Genomic DNA, 22504 nt, shown 5'->3' with positions numbered 1-22504 from the left:
AAGGGAACTGGGTATTCATATTGCTAAAGTTACTGGAGCAGTTTAAAGTTTTGGGAAGAAGTCAGAAATTAAACCATCTAGGCACATAAATGGCATCTATACATGAGGACGACATTGATCTTAATATCTAACCATCAGGCAAAAGGTGAAAAAGATGAAACCACAAAATGTCAGATAATTATTTATAATACAGACATGAGAATGAAACAGAATCAAACATCAGACATAAAATTAAAGTGACATCAATCACAGAAAAAGGACAGCAGCAGTATGTAAAAATATGTCATTATAAAGGACATTAATCATAGTAATGGAATGACAATAAAGAAAAACCCAAAAGAATGCACATTTTCTTTTTTTTATATCAGTGTCTCAACATTTCGGGTTTAGAATCACGAGGAATTGCAAGGAATTATCTCACTGAAGTCGAACACTTAAGCTGTGTGCTTTCCTCCACTGTACAAGTGTTGTAGGTCACGCTCTGCTCAGGCAATTTGAGGCGACGTCCAATATCTTGCAGTGCATGTTTGTGTGCTTGCACAGATGTGTGTGAAGACTAACGCAATCTGACAAGCTGATAACATATTTCATGTCATATCGTTTGACATCATTAACTAATAAAGATTGATTGCCCTTTGTTCCCTGTCAGAGAGTGTTTATCCTATTGCCCTGCTGCTGTTTTAAAGGATTTTTGTGCATATGTGTCTGTAAGAATGAAACAGGCAAAGAGAAGGCGTGTTTCTGAGAAGCTTAAGGCTTTCCAAGCCATAGATCAGATGGTGGTTGGACCCAACCCTCTCCCATGATGCTCTGCAGGCGAAATTCTTTGAAATACTCTAGCCGGTGGCTAGAAGACAGAAAGACAAATTTAATATATTATGCATAAAGTAGTGAAATACACATTTATATACATTTAATTTGAAATGACAAAGTTGACTAATGTGACTCTAAAAGGTACAGATTGTGGATTGGACCTAAGTATCATTTGATCTACACCTGTTTTACAACTTAAAGGTGCAGTATGCAAAATCTCATCACTAGATGTCAGTAGACTGCAGTTTCCTGTTTCCTTACCCCTCACAATTCAAGTGCATTATTTATGTTTGCTGTAGGACAAACATGTTTTACTCAGCCGAGAGAGATCAGAAAAATGTAATCAGTTAGCTGCTGTAACCGGCATTAGTGAAACTTGCTTTGAAGTGGATCTAGCATTGTTGGACAGATAGCAAATAAACTGTCATACAATGTGAGAATGTAATCAACCGGGAAAGCATAATTTTTAGAGTCTACATTAGGTGGATTAATATTAGCTTATAAGGAGAGTAACCAGAATAAATAAGTATGTTAATGCATGTTTTGTGTGTTAGAGCCCTGATTTCAGTTCGTGAAATGAGACTTTAGTTGAGGAGGAAGACAATGAGGTGGTAATGAGGGAGGAGAGAACAGTGGTGAAGAAGCCAGATGAAGAGGAGGAGAAAGCGATAATGAAAATATACATTTGCAAATGTTAAATAGTCCTATGCAGTTTGAAAGAGCTATTTATGACATTTGAATTAATAGTAATACAACGCATATGGACAATCTCTAGCCACGTATATAAAATGTGATTAGGTGGAACGGCGATTTCTATCTTGGCTGCTGTTTTCAAGATGTTGCCATGGCTTCCATAAACTGGCAGCCTCTCCTATTTAGTTTTTATGTATTTTATGAATAATTATTAGTATAAAATTCTTTTTTCTTTTAAATTACCTACAAAATGACTCACTGTACCTTTAAAAGAATATACAAAAAAGGTGTGATTTTGCACATGAACCTCTTTTTTCTCAGTTGCAAAATGTCTCAGTGCCTCACGACAGCACCACTATAACACAAAATGTCTGTGCACATGACCTATGGCACATCAAACTTCACTTGTAGAAGTCAGCATACTCACAAGTTAGGCATTTGTCCTTCGGCTATCTCCTCCTTGGGGATGGGATAAAGAGCCTCATATATACGATTCTCTCCTGAGCCGTGGATCGCGTAGGAGTTCATCTTGTTGACATTGGGAGGGAAGTATGTCCAAGGGATGAGAGCCTCACCTGTCCATCTGTCTCCTGTGATCTTGGTGTTAAATACCATGGGAAGCTGTTGCTGGAGAGAGAAATCAAAAATGTAAGAAATATCCCATAAACCCCAAAAAAGCCTACGAATACCTCCATACGCAGCCTACCAGGAATGCTTGGCCGGCTCCTGACAGTAGTAATATCAGGTGTTGTCCATGTCTAAAGTAAAAGCACAAGGAAGACGTGTCATTGTTCAACTGTGTATAAACATATGGCTATATATACATGGGCAGAGCAAGAGCTCAGCTTGGTACTCACGGACAAAACTCCACCTCCAGGTAATTTTCTGTAGTACTATCAAGGAAGAAGGTCTCTACAACTGATGTGATAAGGAAAAATGAAGATAAGACTTTTAATCTCACATTAATAAACTGCTTTAACTGTGTTGTTAACCTTATCAGCACTTATTTTGAAAAAAAAGACAAAAGTAATAAATTATTCAGGTCATTCATTTTTGACTTGGACTTTAACAGTAACATGCAAAAATAACAATTACATAAACTTTTAAATACAATTATGTGAGCAGCACACTCACTAACCTAGAAGCATGCTCTTTATCTACCTAGATCATAATGGGGTTGGTTTCCAATCTATTAAGTAACATTAATGAGACCAAATATGTGGGGCTCATTAAACGGAAATCGAACTTACTTGAGGTCAATTAGAACCAATTGTTATTACTCAGCCTCATTGTGAGGTTTAATTGCTGTGTCGCCATAATAATGATAATGCAGTTACTGTAATGATCCCATAAACAGACAGTCTCTAGTCTCTTCAGCCACAGTAGACTTTATTCATATTATTTCAGCTTGCCAAAGGGCCTGAAATTGCATCCTAGGGACTAAATTACATAATCATAACTGATGGTTCCGTAACTACGGCTACAACAAGCATGGGGACCATAAAAGTAACACATGTACAATACTACAATCTATTACAATAAGCCATAAATGTGACCTTTTTAAAGATAATGAATTTCAGTTGGAATCAGCCTTATGAAGTCTGGAGCTTGTCGGTTATATAATTGCTGTTTCTCATTTGTTAATTATAAGCGTTTAAAAGAATTGTGCTACAATTAGGGAAATGTCTCTGAAATATTACACTTCAGCTAGCAGCTGGTTAGCTTTGGTATATAGTAGTTTAATATGAGAAGGGCCAAATGGGAACAGATTAAACTAATAAAACATAACATGTTAATTTGTGAGTTTTAGAGGTGCTGGTGAGCAGGTTTGTTTTCCAAACTGAGGTTAAAGAAAATAAGATAACAGTTTCATGGGACTAGCTTCATGTTGTATAGGCATATATGAAACTCGTCAATATTCTAATTTAATGTAATATAAATAAGCATACTGTGCATATATATAACAGACTGCATTTTCCAACAATAACAAACATTTAAAAACAGTTGAAATTATGTAAACCCAATTAAGCTATTAAAAGGGGATTCTATTTTACATTAATAATTTGCAAATGGGGCTACTTATGACACATAAACAAATTAAGGGCGTAAGGCTAAAGGTATTTTATAACATATATATATTTTATAATAGGGCTGGGTATCGTCACTGATTTCTATAACTGTTTCAATTCCGATTCACAAGGTCCCGATTCGATTCAATTTTGACTCAGTCAGTAATATTATAATTCTGATCATTTATCAGTACATGTCCACATTTTGATATCTATGTAGGCAATAAAAGCAAAGCTGACACTTGTGAGACTTCATCAGAGGTGTAAGCATCACAGCAGATGCCTTTGTGTCAAAGTAACTGAGGATAAAACACAGAAAAACCTGAAGGAGATTTTCATGGAGTGGCTTTTTATAGCAGATAACCGCCTTAAAAATATTCTGCAGTAGAAAAAAATGGAAGAAAACAAAAAATCAGCATATGAACATTACCTGATGCTGTTGAGGTGAAGCAGAGCAAAGTTACAGAGGTTTTTTTAGAGACAGAGCTAAGCGTTTTGTAATGTATTGACAGCAGGTCTTGTCAGAGGTCATTTTTGAAAGAAAAAAAAAACAGTGGCCGATAGCACTGTAAACAACGATAGACTGGTGTGTAATAAGCAAGCGAATAATTCAGAAAATAGAGATTCTTGATGGTAAACTGTTCTTAAAGTACACTGAGAGAGAGAGCTGTGCAGGAAGTGTAATTTTATTGTGGTGGAAACAAAACAACCAAGGTAAGATATTTTTCAAACGTGAAGCATAGTTTTGATCTTCTTTTGCTGCTGGTTCAGTGAATTTCGGTTGGAGTGAAGCTTCAGAATCTGTGAGATGTCGACTCTCAGCACCCGACGACATGTCTGTGCAGGCAACCCGACGGTCGCGCTTTGTGTTTACAACTTTATGCAGAATCTTTTTACTGGGTCTTTTAACCGTTTGCTGTTTTACCTGTTTGGCGGTTGTTGAAATAGTTTTGTGAGCTTTAAGCTGACATTCTGGCATTTCTGATAAAATATATTTATATTTAAAAATTCAGGATTTAATGAATTCATATCACATTATTCAAACTAAAATCGATTTGTTTTTTTGTTTTTGTTTTTTTGCACGGACTAAACCCCTAAAAGCTTGTGTTAAAAGAAAGGTTGCATAGCTATAGAAGCAACAGACCAATCTACCCACCTTCATAATTCCACAGTCCAGGGAAGGCCTGGCTTGGGGGCCCTGCAGGAGCAGCCGGATCATTGAAGAATGGACCAGACACCTCCACCTTCAGGCCTCCTAACCCAGGAGAGAAGGTGATTTTGAGGGGGTCATGATTCACAGGGTTGCTGTCCCAAGTGTGTTCGATGTCAAACTGCATTTGCGTGCGAGGACTGAAAGAAAGAAAATCACTCAGTCTTAAAATCTGCTGTGTGAGCAGCGACACAGGGAACAAAGAAGCTACAAAACTTACAGAGATTCACAGCATAGCAGAATGTGGATAAGTGTTATAAATTGCAGTCCACGAGTCACCCCCATGTTGTCAAATGTTTTGTTTTCACTGGCTACAGGACAAGAGTACTCCAAGTGAGCGTGTAATTTCTTTAAATACTCTGCGTTTCACCCTTTAAGCAGTTTGTTATCAAATTGTGTTAATGTCAAACAGAATTATGTTATCAGTAACAAGACAGTAAAATCATCTTCCTGATAAAGCAAACGTCCGATGATTACACTTACTTGATAAGATCTGAGATTAAAACGACAAGCAGAGGACGATATTTTCCAACTCTATGCTGTTTACGTGTTCATGCAATATGTGGTTACATCTGTATGGAAATGCAATTTTTAAAACACTATTTTTGACACATTCTGACGAACTAGAAACCATCATCTCTTTTCACGTGATGACATTATATATCATACCTTAAAAAACAACCGAATTCAAACTGTCATATATGCAGAGTTGGCATTATTGACTTCCAAATGTATTCTACATCTGCTTCCTGATTTTTATTTTTTAAAAAGGAACATCCTTTCGCGTTTCTTGTACAGACGGAATGACTTTACGGTTGCACAGCTTCTTTTCCATTGGTCCCCGTTTGTTTACTTTAAAACAAGAGGCGGAAACGAGGATTGAAGTAAAAACCTCTATTATGAATTTAAAATTTTAATGTGATACATTTGCGTATTTTTTAAGCGCATTCTGTCTCGGAAAATGTGTTTGGTGTTTTGTTAAAGGGATCAAAACGCTGAGTTGTTTTGATGAGCTTAGCCGAGATTGATTAGCTGCTTTAGCTAACACGAGCTGCACAAATGTACTATAGGTAGCTAGCTAGTTTGTTGTGAACGTTTCTAGCAGCTTTGTGTCATCTTTACCTGAATTAGTACATTCTTAGAAGACAGTTTTCTCTTCGTGTTCCGAAACGTTAACTTGAAAAAAAAAACAACAACCAAAAAACACCTAGATTAGTGGTGCCAGGTTTGACAGGCTTTAAGTGTTCGTCTTTAGTTTTGGGGGTAGTGGTCGTTTTTGCCAGTGTAAGTTCTTTTGCTTCTCTTTAGACGACACCGTAAGCATGGAGGCAGAGCTGGAGTTTTTGCGTGATCAAGGTGAGACGAAACCTGGAGACTACATGCATATTTTTCTGTTACGCCCTCTAGTCCATCAGTTTTTGCCACCATTCTATGTTAATGTCTTTTTTATGCCATAGGTGGTCCCTGTATAAAAATCAATCAATTATATGGCGTGCATTTTTTGGATGTTTACAGTCTTCTGCTTGTGATAATAACTAGAACATCTATGCTTTTTTGTGTAAGTGTCCTCGTTTTTGTGTCATTTCAGTCCGCAGGCTAAATTCTGCTCTCAGCCAGTATCAATATGGGCACGGTGCTCTGTCCACATCTTCTCAGGTACAAAGACATAAGATAAGATAAGATGAGATAAGATAAAATCGGATATGATAACTCTTTATTGTCATTGCACAGTTATACTTAGTACTATAGTACAATGAAATTGGAAACTGTTCCATGTCGGCACTAAGCACAACACAACACAGTAGACTTAAAAGTGGATTTTTAAAAAGTGCAAAAAAAGTATGACTTAATAAATTAAAGAATGAATGTTTATTGCACATTATTGCCCCCCCAAAAAGTACAGAGAGATTGCCAATCAGGTCAGCTGTTAGCATTGATTAGGGCTATTGCCCTGTTGTAAAAGCTGTCCTTGAGTCTGTTTTTTCCGTGGCCTCAGCAACCTGAATCTCCTGCCAGATGGCAGCAACTTAAACACCCGGTGTCCTGGGTGTGTGCAATCCTGTAGGATGCTGCGTGCCCTCTTGAGGCAGCAAGTGCTGGACAAGTCCTTCAGGAATGGAAGAGGATGTCCAGTGATTTTTGGGGCCATATTAATGACCCTTTGAAGTGCCTTTTTGTGTGCCATTGTGCAGCTAGAGAACCATACAGAGATGCAGTAGGTCGCCACACTTTGAGTAGAGCAACTGTAGAATATGATCAGCAGCTCCCACTTCAGGTCCATTTTTCTGAGGATTCTCAGGAAATGGAGACGCTGTTGGCCCTTCTTTATAACCTCCGAGGTGTTTGAGGTCCATTGGAGGTCTGTGTATATGTGCACACCCAGGAACTTGAAGCTGGATACCATTTCCATGCACTTCCCATTGATGCTGATGGGCTGCAGCTCAGACTTCCTTCTTCTAAAGTTGACTATAGCTGTTTTGTTTTGGTGGTATTGAGGCCCATATTGTTGTCCGCACACCAGTCTGAAAGCCTCTGAAACTCAGCTCTGTATGCTGTCTCATTGCCCCCAGAGATGTGCCCCACCACAGTGGTATCATCTGTGAACTTAATTACTGCATTGTCTGGGTGGGTACTGACACAGTCTTGTGTGTACAGTAGAATGATGGTAAATGGTAAATGGCCTGTATTTGTATAGCGCTTTCTAGTCCCTAAGGACCCCAAAGCGCTTTACACAACCTGTCATCCACCCATTCACACACTGGTGATGGCAAGCTACTTTGTAGCCACAGCCACCCTGGGGCGCACTGACAGAGGCGAGGCTGCCGGACACTGGCGCCACCGGGCCCTCTGACCACCACCAGTAGGCAACGGGTGAAGTGTCTTGCCCAAGGACACAACGAACGAGACTGTCCAAGCCGGGGATCGAACCGGCAACCTTCCGATTACAAGGCAAACTCCCAACTCTTGAGCCACGATCGCCCCATGATCTTCAACTTAAAAACTTATGCTAGTTTAGCTCATCTAAAATTAATCAAGTATTTGGCATCTTCAATAAAAAAAAAATGTGATTGTTGTTTTTAACTAAGGAAAGTAAGTTTTTGATACAGTTAACTACTGCTAGCCCTCACCCCTTACATGCCTTATCTTTGGTAGGTTGAGGAGGAAAGACGCGCTGAGTCTCCTGTGCCCTGGATCTCAGATAGAGGGTCAGTTCATCAGTTTCATACCACTTTGTAGACACATTAGAGACACACAGCATTCACTGGAGATTCAGCAAGACAGAGTTATGGTGAACACAAATTTTTTTTAAAAAGTTTTCCCCCAGTACTGAAACGTCATTTGTCTGTGTTGCAGTATAATGGCTCCTCTGATAGCTGAGTATGATCGGCACATGGAAGAAATGACTGAACAGCTGCAGAGATATCAGGTAAATCAACAAAACAACATACTGAAATAATAAAACATCCTTCATCTGAAATGTTCGAATACACAGGTGTGTGGTGGTGGGTGCTTGATGAAGTGATGTGATTTATAGATTTAAGTCCTTGAAATCTATTAAACTGATAATTCAGAAGTCAAAGACTTTGATAGAGGTAGCTGGGAAATAAATATCTTAATCCTGAGATTTCTTGGTCATCTGATGCATTAAATATGTCGGGATGTTATCAATGACTCTCAGTGTTCACGTACAGACACAGATGACAGATGTCAAATTGAAGTTGGAGAGGGTTGTCAAGGAAAATGAAAGGTAAAAAAAAAAATCTAAATCCACTCATGTTAATATATAAAGAAGTTGGTTGCACAACAGAACATGACAAATGTACTAATATGGTCAATAAGTTAAACCTGTCATAAGATATGGCATTATTCAGTATTGTGTGTGAATTTGTTACTTGAATTATTTTACATTCAGTGGCTGATTGTTTTTCTATGACCTACCACAAATCAGGTTGCTGTAATTAGTGCGCTCATTTGTCTAGTAATTAGAGCTTTGATTAGTATTCTGGCATCTTGACCATTTGCGTTCCAGCTAAATAATTAACCTAATGAAAGTTGTTCTATTTTATTTAGCACTTAAAACTATGCATGCTGTTAATGTATTTATTTATTTATTTTTGTGACATAACATCTTAAGTCTGAATACTTTTTCCAGGCTTCATGCAGAGCTGAGAGAGTCTGTTGAGAAGCAGCTTCATGCCCTGCCCACAGCTTCAGGAGTAGAGGGCAGCACATTGGAAGAAGATGCGGTCATCAAAAATCTCCAAGAACAGGTCCAGCTGTCTGAACAGGTCTGCATAAATGTCCATTTGATATGTCTAAACGTTTGTAGATTAAGACACACTTTTTCCTTCTTTTTTTTATATAAGAAACACATCATGTGTGGGGCCTTTCTAGCCTGTGTGTATATCCATCAGCCTGGACTTTGAAGTCACACATCCATAGGTCTTTTCTGCACTCTTCTGCTCTTAAACACCAGGAATTAGAAGCTGACAGAGTTTTTCAGCACTCTTAAATTTCTACATGTTTTTTCCAAAACTTGAAAGCAAGCACATGGTGTCAAGAAATGCCAATAAATTGTAAGGAAGGAATTCATATTTAACTTTAGAAAAGGGAATCATCTTAAACTGTAAAGTGTATTAATCTAAATTTGCAAATCACTCGACCCTGAACATTTGTAGAATTCTTTCTATAAAAAGGAAAGAATTTAGAAAATTCATCCTAACTGTGTTACAGAAGTTTATTCAGTTGCGTCGTACTTGCTGTTTCTTCTATTTTTCAGTCCATTTCAGCTTGATGTGGCTTAAATCTGTACAGACCTTGTTTCATTAGAAAGCCTCCTTGTAGGTCTTTGCTTCAAAGGTTATCTTCCTATAAACTGAATCTATGACTATCCAACCTGTCTTCCTTTAATACCTGGCTTTTTCTCTTTATCCTGATAGGATTTGACAGTACTGCTTATCAAAGTAGGGTGTAGTCTTAATAATGTATCCAAGGTTGTAGTAACACAGTTTGGTCCAGTAAGGTTAATTATGATCATTTAAGTTCTTTTCTGCATGAAAGCTGTAAGTTAACAAATTCCTTAATTCCTGAAATTTTTTTGGTGACCATCCCCCCGGGTCCAAGTGTAGCCTAATTCGCAGTGTGGTTGTAAGCAATCTAAGATCAAAAGAAACGACATTTTTAGAGCTACAGTGTTTAGTTGATTGTTTGATTAAATGCTAAATGGGAAGTTAATCCGCACCAATTTGCAGGTATCCCTAAAAAACTCATTCTTAGCTGATGCTTTTTCAGCGTCAGGGTATGCCAGTTTTTTTTGCCTACTATATGAGAGCTACCCGGATGTATTAGGGGTTTCGTCGTAATCGACTTAAAAATGTAATATTATAACAATAACAAAGCTTTTTCTTTTTCTTTTTTTTGTTAAGTAGCACTCAGAATAAATTTTTAATGTTTGTGAAGCTGAAATGTATTAATGGGTATGTTTATTTTGTATGGACACTAAAACTGCAACAGGGCCTTGGCTGAGCTGAAGTGCAGCTGGAATTTAGCTGGATGCTGTGAACATTCATCGTGACTGGAAGTTAGATCAGACGATCAATATTATTTTGATCTCTGTAGATTCAGTGGAGAGCACAAGGAAACAGCCACTCTGGCTTTGTCAGAATTGCTTTCTGACAGTTAAACATTTGTACCGCCTGTGTATGATTTTTTTTTTTTTTTTTTTTTTTTTAAACATATGCAATATTGGGAAATGATACGTAATTCTTTTTGAGTAGTGAGTTCACACGTTTGCACTAATAACTGAAGACAGCAAAGCCTTTCCCAGCGGCTCCACACACTCTTATAATGAAGCTGTCATTTTTGCACTTTTTAATAATTCTGAACAAAACCCAGGTCATTTTTTGGATTCAGTGGTGATTTGTTATCCCGCTAACAAGATGCAACACACGTTATTTAGAAACCATTAGTCGTCTTTGAGGGAGAAGAGTTGTTTTTGTGTCTGGAGTAATGATCTCTTGTGAATGCAGAAAGATGTTTGGTATTCTTCTTCCAACTCCTAGTAAGAAAGTTAACTGTGTGTCAAAATGTGGGTGGATATTGTTTGCTGCATGTGTTCAGGAGCGAATGCAGGCCATGGAACTGTGGCAGACCACAGCCCAGGAGCTGGACCGCCTCCAGCAGGTCTACCAGAAGACAATCTCTGAAGGACAAATCCATGACTCCCAGAGACAGCAGCTCAAGGTTCAGTATTCCGAAATGAAAATGCAAAGCCAGAAATTGATTAGAACAATAACCTTTCACCGCTAGATGGCGCTATTATCATTGTAATCAAGTTAATTAGAGCACTTTGGCCTTAGTTAATGTGGGATATAAGGATGAGGTAATTACTGTTAGTTAACTTGACATGAATGCCCCTTTTTTCGTCACAGGATCAGCTTGTTCACTTTCAGCAGCACACGTACAAACTCCAAGCAGCCAATCAGAAACTGGAATCGGTAAGTGACGGTTAATTAAAAGTGTGTTAAATTGCTGCCTCCCAATTAGCCACGGTATTGAAATGTTATGCACTTCTCTGAAATTGACCCTGCTCTAATAATTAATCTTTTAACTAAGCGAATTGGTTTTCTAAATCACTCCTGTAGTCACCCAGAACTGTCAGGCTGTATAATTGACTGTCAGCTCACCTGGTAATCCTCTAACTAGATTCTTTTTAAGTCGTACTCTCTGCTCTCCCTCTGTCGCTCTCTCTCTATCCTACAGTCACAGATAATTCAGCACTAGAGATTATTTATTTATTTAGAGACACGACTGACCTGTATTTGGGCTTAACCTTGCTCGGAGATTAAGGAGTACAAAATATTGTGGATATTTTTATTCACACAAAAACTTATGAACGCACATACACACATGCCAGGTGCTTGGTCACAATACACTGTATAAAGAGATTGTATAGTAATACTATATCCCTCTAATGCATTTTTAATGGGAAGGCAAGCTTTAGGCTCTCCCCCCTCTGACTGTTCATGCAAGCAGCCTGTTTCTTTCACAGCATGGAGAGTGACTGGCTTTGTAGTAGTCACTGACAGAGACACCTCGGGGTTTAATGTAAAAGGACACTGAAAAATGTATTAGAGACAAGGTTGATTTGGATGTTGTTAATGTTGGAGCTGTGTTTGCAATCATGCCACACAAATGGCAGTCGTGTCTCTCTTGCCACACACAGACAAACCAGCAGTTCCTGAAGACAGTGACAGAGCAGAGCACGGAGATGGAGGAGCTACACAGCCAGCTCAGGTAACAGGCTACTGGCTGCCATCAGAGGTCATGTTCTGTTAGTGTGTAACACTACTACACAACATGCTACACTGGACTGAAAATCACCTTCTCCCATGTCCTGTAACTGTGTAAATTGAAGTTGTTTCATAAATGGAGGTTATATTTTAGGAAGAGCAGTGTGAAGTAAAAGTCTCAAAGTGTCCCATAACACGACATCTCTACCCCTGAGTTCTTTCAAGTCTTAAAGTTTAAATGTATGTTTTAAGCTGTGAGCTTGATATTTGCCAAAAAGACATCTTTTCAACTGACATTTACCAAAAATGAAGAAAATGAGGGTTTTTTTTTGTTTTGTCTTGTTTTTTTTTTAATTGTCAAAATATATTTTTCAGTTTCAGTAATCCAGACAGGCTGCTATAAATTCTAGATGACAGTTAGTCTGCTATTTAATTTGTGTTTTTTCTTTTTTCTCCTTTCGCTGTCCTTATGTAGGCAAGCCAAAGCTGAATTGAGGACAGCCACAGCCAAAGTGGATGAAATGACCAAGCTGTTGCAGAATCTCGAGGAACAGATGCAGAGAGGGGTTAGAAAAAAAGAAAATATAAATGCATATATTTGCCTAATTCATGAATATTCATGAAAAAAGACCAACACTTTACTTGTTTCAGGAGCATGAAAGGACTCTTGATTTGTTCAGTTATAGTTGAGATGCTGAAAATATTGCCCTTTGCATAGTTTTTGTTTTTTTGCTTAATCCCTCAAACTAAAACTGGAATTCTGCAATTTATACCTTTTTTTTCCCTTTTCTTCAACATATAACTGTAAGTTGGCCGAAAAAATGTCAGCCTATCTATCTGTTTTAATAATCTGAAATTAGATTCCTGCATCCTTACAACTCTATTTTGATAGACAGATATAGTTATGGCTCTACATTTAGACAGTGTGTCTTTACTTTGATTTTAAATTTTAAATCAAACGCTGCAGACTTTCAGCTTTGGTTCAAGGCTTTTAAAAAAAGTACTGCAATAACAGTTTGAACTGAATTACTGACAATTTTATATATAGTTGCACAAATGTCTGTTCCCTGATTATTACACAAAAAGATAAGTTAATTCCAACTGTTGAACTTGAAGAATAACATCTAACCAAGTCAAGAGGATTCTGAAAGAGGTACATAGGCATGTCACTGTCAAAGTCTACGATCAAGAGGAAGACTGTAAATACAGAGGGTTTACAATAAGCTGCAGACAACTGGTTACACTAAAGTATAGGAAGCCCACATTAGTCTAAGAAAACATTTAAAAGAGCCTGCTGGTTCTGAAAATAATGTTTAGACAGATGAAACTAAGATTAACTTGTGCCAGAATGATGGAAGGGTGAAGTATGACAGAGGAGAAAAAAAACACCTCATGAGCAGAAGCATCTCTCAAACACCATGGAAACTAGATCACAAGTGAGTTAGGGATGCTGTTATTGCTGATACAGTGTTGAATGAATAGAGAAATCCTCTTTCTGGATCGTGCTTCACTGTGCTAATGGATAATGATACAAAGCATACTGCGAAAGTAACAAAAATTGAGTGTTCTTCAATGGCCTAGTCAGTCACTTGATCTCAACCCAAGAAAGTTACTGATGAAAAAACTAAAAACAGAAAATAACACAAACTGAAGGCAGCTGCAGCAAGGGAGGAAATGCAGCATTTGACAATGTCCATGTATATTGACTTCAGATGGTCATTAACTGCAAATGATTTTCATTCAAGTACTAAAAAAAATCCTTTTTTTTTTTAAATTTAAAATTGTTAGTTTATCCAATGACTTTACTAAAGTGTAATTCATCACATCTTGATCTTTTTGGATGGAGGCAAAATTCAAAAAAAAAAGGTGTCCTTGTCCCAAACTTCTGGACCTAACTGTATGCATATGTGTTTAGGAAGAGGACATGGCTGAAGCACGGGGCCGTGAACACGCAGCAGACAGACGACTGCAGCAGCTTCAGGCAGCCTTGAGCCAGCTGGAGACCAGGTCAGCCCATGTTAAACTGCTGGCTTTCACTTGCTGGCTGTCAGCTAAGATGGAACAGTGGTTGAGTTTAGGAAAGCACTGCCAGCGTATTGATCTAATAGAAAGTCGTGGAATTTTACATCAGTGCGTCAGTGTTTATGGGGTCAAGCAGTAGTTTTCTGACTTTCTTTCTGCTGCTGGGTATCGTTTCTTTTCTGCAATCGCAGGCTAAAAGCTGCATCACAGGAGGCAGAGGCAGTTCGCAGAGAACAAACTGTGTGGGAGCGAAAGGTGGGGGAACTCCAGGCACGTTGCACCACTCTCCAAGAGGAGAAGTATGAAGCCCTGTCCAAAGTTCGAGAGAGCGTTCAAGTGGCCGAAGAAGCCACATTGCACAAAGACCAGGTAAATGCAGTTACTTTGGATCTTTCAGTGTTTTATCGCGTTCGTTTTAAATGGCAGAGTCGTCTTTTTGACATATTCGACTGCATCTTCTAAATAGTTTTCAGATCTCTCCTCAATTGCCTATCTGTATCTGCCTTTACTTTTCACTTCAGGCCGTGTTAAGAGAGAAGCAGAAGACAGAAGAGCTGGAAAAGACAAAGGAAGCAATCAAGCAGTTGATCTATGATGCTGCAGTCCGCACCAAGAAAGAGGTACACAGTTACTAAATGGCCAAATGAATGCTTCTCCTAAAAATACACTCATGTAATTTGATTCGTGTGTGACTAAAGTCTGCTTTGAAGCAAGTCGCATCATTACTTAAAAGCAATAGATGACATCAGGGTATTTGCTGCCAAATCTGTATGCTTTCTTTCGAAAATGGCAATTCTGAAAATTACAGAAACCAAAGTTTTTGATTCATAATTAGTTTTACAAGGAGAAGTGCAACTTCCAACTGTACCTTGTGCTTAGCCATACTTTTTTTTTTTTAACATATGAGGCACTAAGCTGAAAGCAAAGCCCTGCTCTTTACCCCGTGTAACCCTGGAGACATGGTGATTAATGCTCTGTTAATGGATCTTTTTCATCAAGGCCTTCAACTGTTTAATCCTATTAATGTAGAATGGTATGACTGAAGCACTAGCTGTCATCTTAGTCTCTTGCTGGCCCTCAACATGGGATGATATTCTAGAGATTAAATGTTGATGCTTTTAGGCTTTTTCCAAATCATGGGGCTTTGCCTTTATCATCCCTTTGCTTACCTAGCTTACAGGTAATTTTGTCATTGAAGACAGTTTAACTTTAAATATTTTAGTCAAAGTGGATTAGTGTTTTATTTTTATTTTTACCTTAATCTACTCTGTCCCTCATTCTCATTTAAAGCAGTTCAGTCTTAAGATAAGGTCATGTAATGAAGAATTACTTACAGTTGACAGTCAGACCTCAGACTTACCTGAAGGCATAAGAGCCACTCGAACTGATAACTGTGAGGGAAGAAATTTTCAAAAATGGAGGCCAGAGATTACAGTTAAACTGTATTCACAGTCAGCTTGCATGTGCTCTGTTTTTGACAGTTTGCAATATTGTTTTTATGTGTCTTTAATATGCAAGTGCATTATATACTTGCATCAGGAAGCATATATATGCAGGTGACACAAAGAAATGTCCATAGTTTCAGGCTATTGTTATTGATTATCTAGTGAAGAATATCAGTTTAACAAAAGCAAACGGGTAACACAAATGTAAACGATGGCCTGATGGTCCTTTAAATGTCTGTGAAGAAGAAAATGCTTTTGATAATTTTCACTTTAACTTTATCACTTAAGATTTTGATGGGAATGGCATTTGTATTTAATACTTTTAGTGACTTGTCTGGAAGTAAGGCTGTGATGACTTAGCAAATTTTTTAAGTCATCCAGCCACATGATCAGAGCTTATGAGCTGTGTGAGGTGTCTGTCCATCCACAATGGAAAGGAATCCCTACTCTTTCAATAGTATTGGTCAGATTGTAGTGAAACTTATCAATCATCACTTAATGGGTCTTCACCCCCCACTGCGCTCAAGGTTACTTTTATTATTTATTTTTTTAATTTTTGAATTGTTATGGATTGTGAGCCAGATGAGATGCTATATCACTGATGTTCAGGTTACCAGCAACACTCTGGTAGCCAGAGTCTCTGTATGTTATCATGGCAAAATGTAGTCTTTGAAACATCTACTTTAGCAATAAATGCCACAAGGACATTTTTGAGGATGACATATTTTTCGAGGTAGCTGCATCCAAGAACTCACTAAACTGCCTTTGTAGCTGTTGTGATCGCAAGGCAAGATTTACCATATAGTCACTGAACTACAAGGAAAGCACGTAATATCATAGCAGCACCTACATTATAAAGTGTAATTAGGAATTTGCAGCAATTGCTCCATTTTTGGTTGCTATAGTTTTCGTTTTTTCTGTTTGTTTTATGACCTGTGTGTCATTGTTATCTGTTGTTTCGTATATACATAAATCAAGTCAGTAAATACATCACTATGTTACTGCTTGATGTTTATTTTCATCTCGACTTTTTATGGTTTCAATCTTCAGCAAATCTTGATTTCAGTGTACTAATTTATATGACTTTATTGTTCACGCATTGCCAATTCTTCCTTCAGTTACCGAATATGCTATGGAAAAAGTTAAAATAGGGGTAGTCAAAACACAGACTGCTTTTCCTTACTTATATCTGCACTTAACTCAGATGGTTAAGTTCAGAAGTTAAGCCTTTTTGTGACCATTAAAAGTCAGTCTAAGGGGAAGGAAAAGCAAAGGAGCTAAACTCCCCATATTTGAGCTTTATGGCTTTATCTTTTAACAGGTGGAAAATGTTCGCAAACAGTGCAATGTTCAAATCCACCGTATGGCAGAGGAGCTGTCTGCACTGCAGCTGGTAAGAAATTGTCCAACTAAGAGGGCAAACTCATTTCAAAATCACCCTAAATCCTTTTATAGCGTCTGCCTGTCCACTCATTTCTGTCTCCTACCAACATTTTTTCCTGTCTCCTCTTCTTTCCGACTCTGTCTAGGAGTGTTCAGATAAAGAGTCTCAGATTGAAAGGTCCCTGCGAGAGAGAAAAGCTGTAGAGGAGGAACTGGAGAAGGTATCTGAATTTATCAGGGGAAATGCAAGAAAGACACTGCAAAAAGTTGTTCCAGTGTTTTGATAATGTTTGATTATGTGGTTTTGTGAATGTGCTGAGGCACTGCTGATCATTTTAACAGTCTGCTGTGTTTCGTGTCAGGTATATAAGGAGGGCAGGGCAGAGCCAGAGTTCAGGAAGATTGATGCCCTTCATCAGAGGTGTCTAGATTCTGAGAGGCAGAAGGAAGACATAAGTCTCACTCTGCAAAGCACGCAGAACAAACTTAAAAAGATGGAGATGGAGTAAGTGCACTATAGGTTTGCTCTTCGTTATTTGATCCGTAAGTATTCTGTCCATCAGGTTTAGTGCTCTGCTTTTACTTTGCTCATTATTTCTTCCAATCTTTTACCCGTAGTTATAGCGAGGAGCTGTCACGATGCCAGGAAGAAGTGCGACGCCTGCAGAGCTCTCTGGCTTCAGCCCGCAATGACTGCATCGATGTCAGCGAGGAGCGGCTGCAACTGCAGCAGGAGAACTTTCAGCTCCGCAAGGAGATGGATGAGTTGCGCAAAGCCACCCTGCAGGTCCAGAATAAGGCCAAGCAACAGGTAAATGGGAAGGATGGGAATCGATAAAGAATAATAATCCAGATTTGGGAAATTTGGGCTTCCTATGGGTCTTGGAGTGCCCATAATGCATTCTAATAATAACAATAACGAATTGCAACCCTGCCTAATGAATGACCACATTTAAGAAAAAAAATCAAGAGTTAATTAATTAAAGGTTTTCTAGCCTCATGACGTTTTCTGGGATAATTTCTGAGGTATGTGTAAAGTCTGTGAAATGGTTCTTTAAATAAAGTGGAATAAGAAAGTGTTATATTTTTGATTAACTGCTGAAAAGCCTTTGTCAGTAGTAGGATAGCTAGATATATAGCATATAACAGGGTTTACACACAATTGATAATGTACCATTACATCATTTATTTGGCCATTTAAAAAGAATTTGAAACTTTATATAACCTCATCCCTTCAGGTTTCTAAGATGGAGCAAGAGTACAGCTTAAAGGAGCAAGAACTGGATGCACGAGTGAGGGAGCTGGAGGAAAGCAGTCGAAGTTCTAGCGCTGATCTCACTCGACTTCTTACAGCTCAGCAGAAAAGTACACAGCGATGGAAGGAAGAGGCCAAGAACCTGGTCCATGCATTTGAGACTAAAATCACGACCCTTAAGTAAGACTTTTGAAATTGTATTTTTAAGATTACTAATGCAAGGACAGAAGGGCACAGAAGAAATGTGCTTTTGAACTAAAGGATTACAACTTCACAATTTAAATACCAGATGACTTACAAGAAAGAAAGATTTTGTACAGGCCTCTGTCTAGTCCTGTGCAAAACAAAGTACACCCTTATTGATTTAATAGGAATTAAAAGGGAAATAGCAGCCAGGTGCCTGTTGTCAAGTGTGACCACCTATTTAAAAACAGACGTTTGGTCAGGATGGTGGTCAGGTGTGCCTTAACATAATACAACAATCTTCCAAGGAGTGGATGCCTTGGCAAGTTCACCTGAGCTCAGACCATCAGAAAAATTGTAAAAAGAAATAAAAAGTAACCCAAGAGCTACATCTCAAACTCTGCACGCCCTAGTTAGCATGGCACATGTTAAAGTTCATGAGAATATAATTAGAAATAGACTGAAAAAGTAGTGCTTGTTTGTTAAGGTTGCCAGAAGAAAGCCTCTTCTATGGACACTTCTAGGACTGTGTGTTCCTGTGAAACCTTTTTTCACATGACTAACTTACAAACTCTTCTACGCTGGCAACTGTGAGTGTGACTTGACTGGGTAATTACTATGTGCTTGTGCACCTCAGGAGTTGTTGCCTGACACTCTTTCCTTCCTCACACAAAACTAAAGTGATTAGTTCCCATAATGCTTTAGGGTGTTGAGGTATATTGCCTATATTTGTTTACATTTTAGCATGGTTCTATGAAAATGAGGTATTCTTCCACTTTTATATAGATGTACTGACATCTGTTACAGAATTCCTGTGTCACTAACATTTTAAAAGATATTTGCAAGCGACTATTTGATAAATAGCAGTAAATCTGCTTAAAACGTGAGAGAAACAAACACAGGTGTAACATCCTGTGAGGTATAAGTCATGCTGAATTTAAAATAATGTGCATTCTTTGTGTTCAGCATTGGCAGAGTTATGACTCAGATGGGAGCTTGAGTACCTTAATTGCTTTCATGAACTGTAGGTCATTGCTGGTGCCGCTATTGACCACACTGATAAATGGGCCAAATGGGCAGGTCGAAACTCAATAACTGAGCTAAAGTTGGTTTCGAAACATTGGTGTGCAGCTGACCCTTTCACCTTACGCAGCATACTTTGCCTGTATCTCTGGCTGCTTCTGGTGTAGGAAAATTTGAAACAGTGGGTTGTTTTAAAAAATGAAAAAGAATGAAATTGGAAAAAGAAATCTTTAATACAGCAGTCTATAAAATGAAATAAAAACTTTTAATTAAATGTAAAGAAATATTCTCAGTCTGACACTTTACCTGAACGACTTTATTCAGTTTTATCTGTAACAGTGAAACAAAGTTTAAGTAACAGATGCATTTCAATAGCAGCTGAAACAAAAGTTGACTTGGCCCTCACTGACAGATGGTTGGACTCGTCTTTTTAAAATGTTCATTTTAATGAACATTGTCTATTGATTTTATTGTTTATTTTAATATTTATGTACAGCGCTTTGTGATTGTCTATCTGTGAAAAGCGCTTAATAAATAAAGTTTACTTACTTACTTACTTACTTAATTTCAGGGCAGAGCTGAATCGACAGAAGCAGCGTTCACGTGAGCTGGAGGCACAGCTTCAAAGTGACCATGACACAATTTCTGAGGTTTGAGCGACACACAAACACACACTAGAGATTATTGTAAGAGAAAAATGAAACTGGCCATTTCTCAAATAATTCTTGTATTATATGTGAATGACTTTTTCTTTTTCTTTAAGCCTGTTAATAGGTGTTAGCCTCTGCAGATGTCAGGTCTTTGCAGCAGCTAAGAAAAATGTCAGCACTCTTTAACAACTCAGTGATTCTAGAAGTTCTAGGAGTTTATGTTGTAGAAGTTGCTTTCATCTTATGAGCTCAAACCTAATGTTTGAGAGCAGTTTTTCTCACATAATGCACAGATGCAGCAAGAATAATTTAAAGAATGTACCATGAACTGAAACAGCTTGGGTTTGTTCAGAAACAAATGAATTGCACTGATGTTGTCAAGATTTTGCATATTTTTAAAATGCAAAGCTTGCATCTGTGAACAGCAGCCTGAAAACAAGTATGTCTGCAGTAATGGAAAATGATAATTCCACCATATGTTCCTTGGTACTTTAGTACTTAAAAAAAGCAAAAGGTTTAACACTGAGACATTCGTGTTTTACTCCATGTGTAACTAATTGATACATGTTTTGTGCAGCATGAGAAGCAGCTAGCGGAGTATCAAGAGAAGACGAGTCGTCTCCAGAGACGGCTGACGCAAGCGGAACAAAGGGCAACTACTGTTTCACAGCAGGTATGGGTAACTAATCTAGTGTGCTGGTCCCTGTGATGGGCTGCCATTGTGAGAGTCGTGCTAGGAGAAATATGTATTTTTACTATCCCTTTGTTGTCTGATTGAATACTGATATTATTTGTGGTTGTGCTCGTTTCATTTTACTTTTTGTTTTGTTTTTTTCTAATAGCTGAATAGGTTGCAATCTCAGCGAAGAAAAACAGCCTCGGTGGATCTAGAGCATGTCTAATGTGGTACAAGAAAGCACTGCTTTCATGTGTTCCATTCTTTTTGTGTACCAATGCTGTATGAAAAATATTTTTTTCATTTTGTTATAAAAAATAAAACTAATTTAAAATAATCTTTTTTTGTGTGGGTGTGGCGGATTTATTAACAGTTAAATTTTTGTGTATTAAAAATGGCTGTGGTCATGTGTTAAAGTTTTGATACTTTAATATTGAGGCCCTTTTTTCCTCAGATTTGACTCATTTTTTTAATACATATCGTTTTTATGTTCAGCTAACTATTTAAATAAAAAATGTTGCGCTTTCTTCAAAATAACTTCCTGGATGTGTTTCAAGATGGGTGCCGAGTAGCAAAAGTTGTTTATAGAAGGACTTTGGTGGCGCCACAGGCTGTATGTAAAGTGATCAGATCCCATTTCAGTTCAGTTTAATTTATATAGCACCAAATCACAACAGTCCCACGAGGCGCTTCATATTGTAGGCATAAATGTAAGAAACCATACATTTGATGGTTTTATGCAGTAGTCTTTGTGCACTTGTGTGTTTCTTTGTCTTCTACAAGAAGGGTTAGCTGTTATATCAGTTGCTCCCCTGTCCATCAATTATAGGGACATGCCCAGAGATTTGCCAAACCTCAGCTGTGAGAAATTAATATACCGACAAAGATTACTGATTGATTGAATGAAATGTCCAGTCCCAAATTGTCTTCATGGGCTCACAAGTCACTATTATAATTGCATCTGCAGTTATTAAATGACAACTCCTTAGAGCAATTTTACAGATGAAATACAAACTCTAATTCCTTCTCAGCAACATAGAGATAAGGGGAAAAAATAACCTAATACATTATCTCAAAGGTGTGTGGACTTCATATCAGTAATTAAACAAATATTATATAAACTGTAGTAGAAGTTGCATTTACATTACTCTGTTAAATATTCCATTTTACACCTGTCCTTTGGTGTAAAACACAGCAAGGACACGGTTAGCGTACCCAATAAAACAAACAAGACACACTTTGAGAGAGGAAACCTCTGCCAAGGCAGCTCACTCTGGGCAGTATTTACTTTTAAGGGATTAGTATTATATTTTTTTTATATATTCATTTTGTTTTCTTTGTTCTTTTAAAAAATACTTTAACATTTTTGTAGTGTATTAAAAATTGGATAAGAGTAGCATGACAGATGGTTGCTTTGATTACACAAACATGTAGGAGTAGGTCATGGATAATAGTTACTAATTTGTAAGTAACTGGACATAAATAAGTTGAACTTATTATAATATATAAAGTAAATTTCTAAGTAACTAGATATCGCTTTCTCTTGACAATGCTTTTTTTTTTTAAAATATAACACATTTTGGGGTCAACTTGGAAGAAGGGCAGATATGAAATGTAAAAGTGAGATCAGAGGTCTCTGGATGCAAACGATAATGTGATATTTAGAATCCACATATACCAATCATCATTTTGTAAATGTTGCCAATACAAATTTAGAATTTTAAGCTTTTTGTCAATTTCCGATGAGTAACTCAGTGAGTTAACCTTGAAGACCTTGGTGGTTGAATCAG

The 22504-nt window shown here is 37.8% G+C and overlaps 2 protein-coding genes across 6 annotated transcripts; one reads left to right on the top strand and one right to left on the bottom strand.

The window, feature by feature from the left end:
* Positions 1-168: 168 nt before the first annotated feature.
* On the bottom strand, positions 169-6040 carry lg6h4orf33 (linkage group 6 C4orf33 homolog). Of its 4 annotated transcripts, XM_013272999.3 has the most exons (8): positions 5455-5575; positions 5269-5357; positions 5006-5096; positions 4732-4925; positions 2364-2424; positions 2213-2264; positions 1934-2133; positions 169-847 (listed from the first exon to the last, which is right to left on the bottom strand). In XM_013272999.3, the coding sequence occupies exons 3-8, from the start codon at positions 5068-5070 to the stop codon at positions 751-753; spliced, it is 669 nt and encodes a 222-aa protein (XP_013128453.1). In that variant the 5' UTR covers positions 5071-5096; positions 5269-5357; positions 5455-5575; the 3' UTR covers positions 169-750. The 4 variants fall into 4 exon arrangements, with proteins under 4 accessions (XP_013128453.1, XP_005470077.1, XP_005470078.1 ...); XM_005470020.4 differs by lacking the exon at positions 5006-5096; XM_005470021.4 differs by lacking the exons at positions 5006-5096; positions 5269-5357; positions 5455-5575 and adding an exon at positions 5908-6040.
* Positions 5564-21051, top strand: sclt1 (sodium channel and clathrin linker 1). Of its 2 annotated transcripts, XM_005470022.4 has the most exons (22): positions 5564-5669; positions 6094-6141; positions 6374-6441; positions 7939-7991; positions 8140-8212; positions 8478-8533; positions 8939-9074; positions 10906-11028; positions 11217-11282; positions 12011-12081; positions 12553-12643; positions 13993-14084; positions 14291-14468; positions 14621-14719; positions 16866-16937; positions 17074-17148; positions 17290-17432; positions 17546-17738; positions 18166-18362; positions 19960-20038; positions 20616-20711; positions 20881-21051. In XM_005470022.4, exons 2-22 carry the CDS (start codon positions 6108-6110, stop codon positions 20938-20940), a joined length of 2055 nt encoding a protein of 684 aa, XP_005470079.1. In that variant the 5' UTR covers positions 5564-5669; positions 6094-6107; the 3' UTR covers positions 20941-21051. The 2 variants fall into 2 exon arrangements, with proteins under 2 accessions (XP_005470079.1, XP_025763951.1); XM_025908166.1 differs by having other exon boundaries at positions 5614-6141; positions 6349-6441.
* Positions 21052-22504: the final 1453 nt, after the last annotated feature.

The sequence above is a fragment of the Oreochromis niloticus genome, linkage group LG6, assembly GCF_001858045.2.
Source record: "Oreochromis niloticus isolate F11D_XX linkage group LG6, O_niloticus_UMD_NMBU, whole genome shotgun sequence".
Taxonomy (NCBI): Eukaryota; Metazoa; Chordata; class Actinopteri; order Cichliformes; family Cichlidae; genus Oreochromis; species Oreochromis niloticus.
This window is presented reverse-complemented; position numbering and strand designations above follow the sequence as displayed.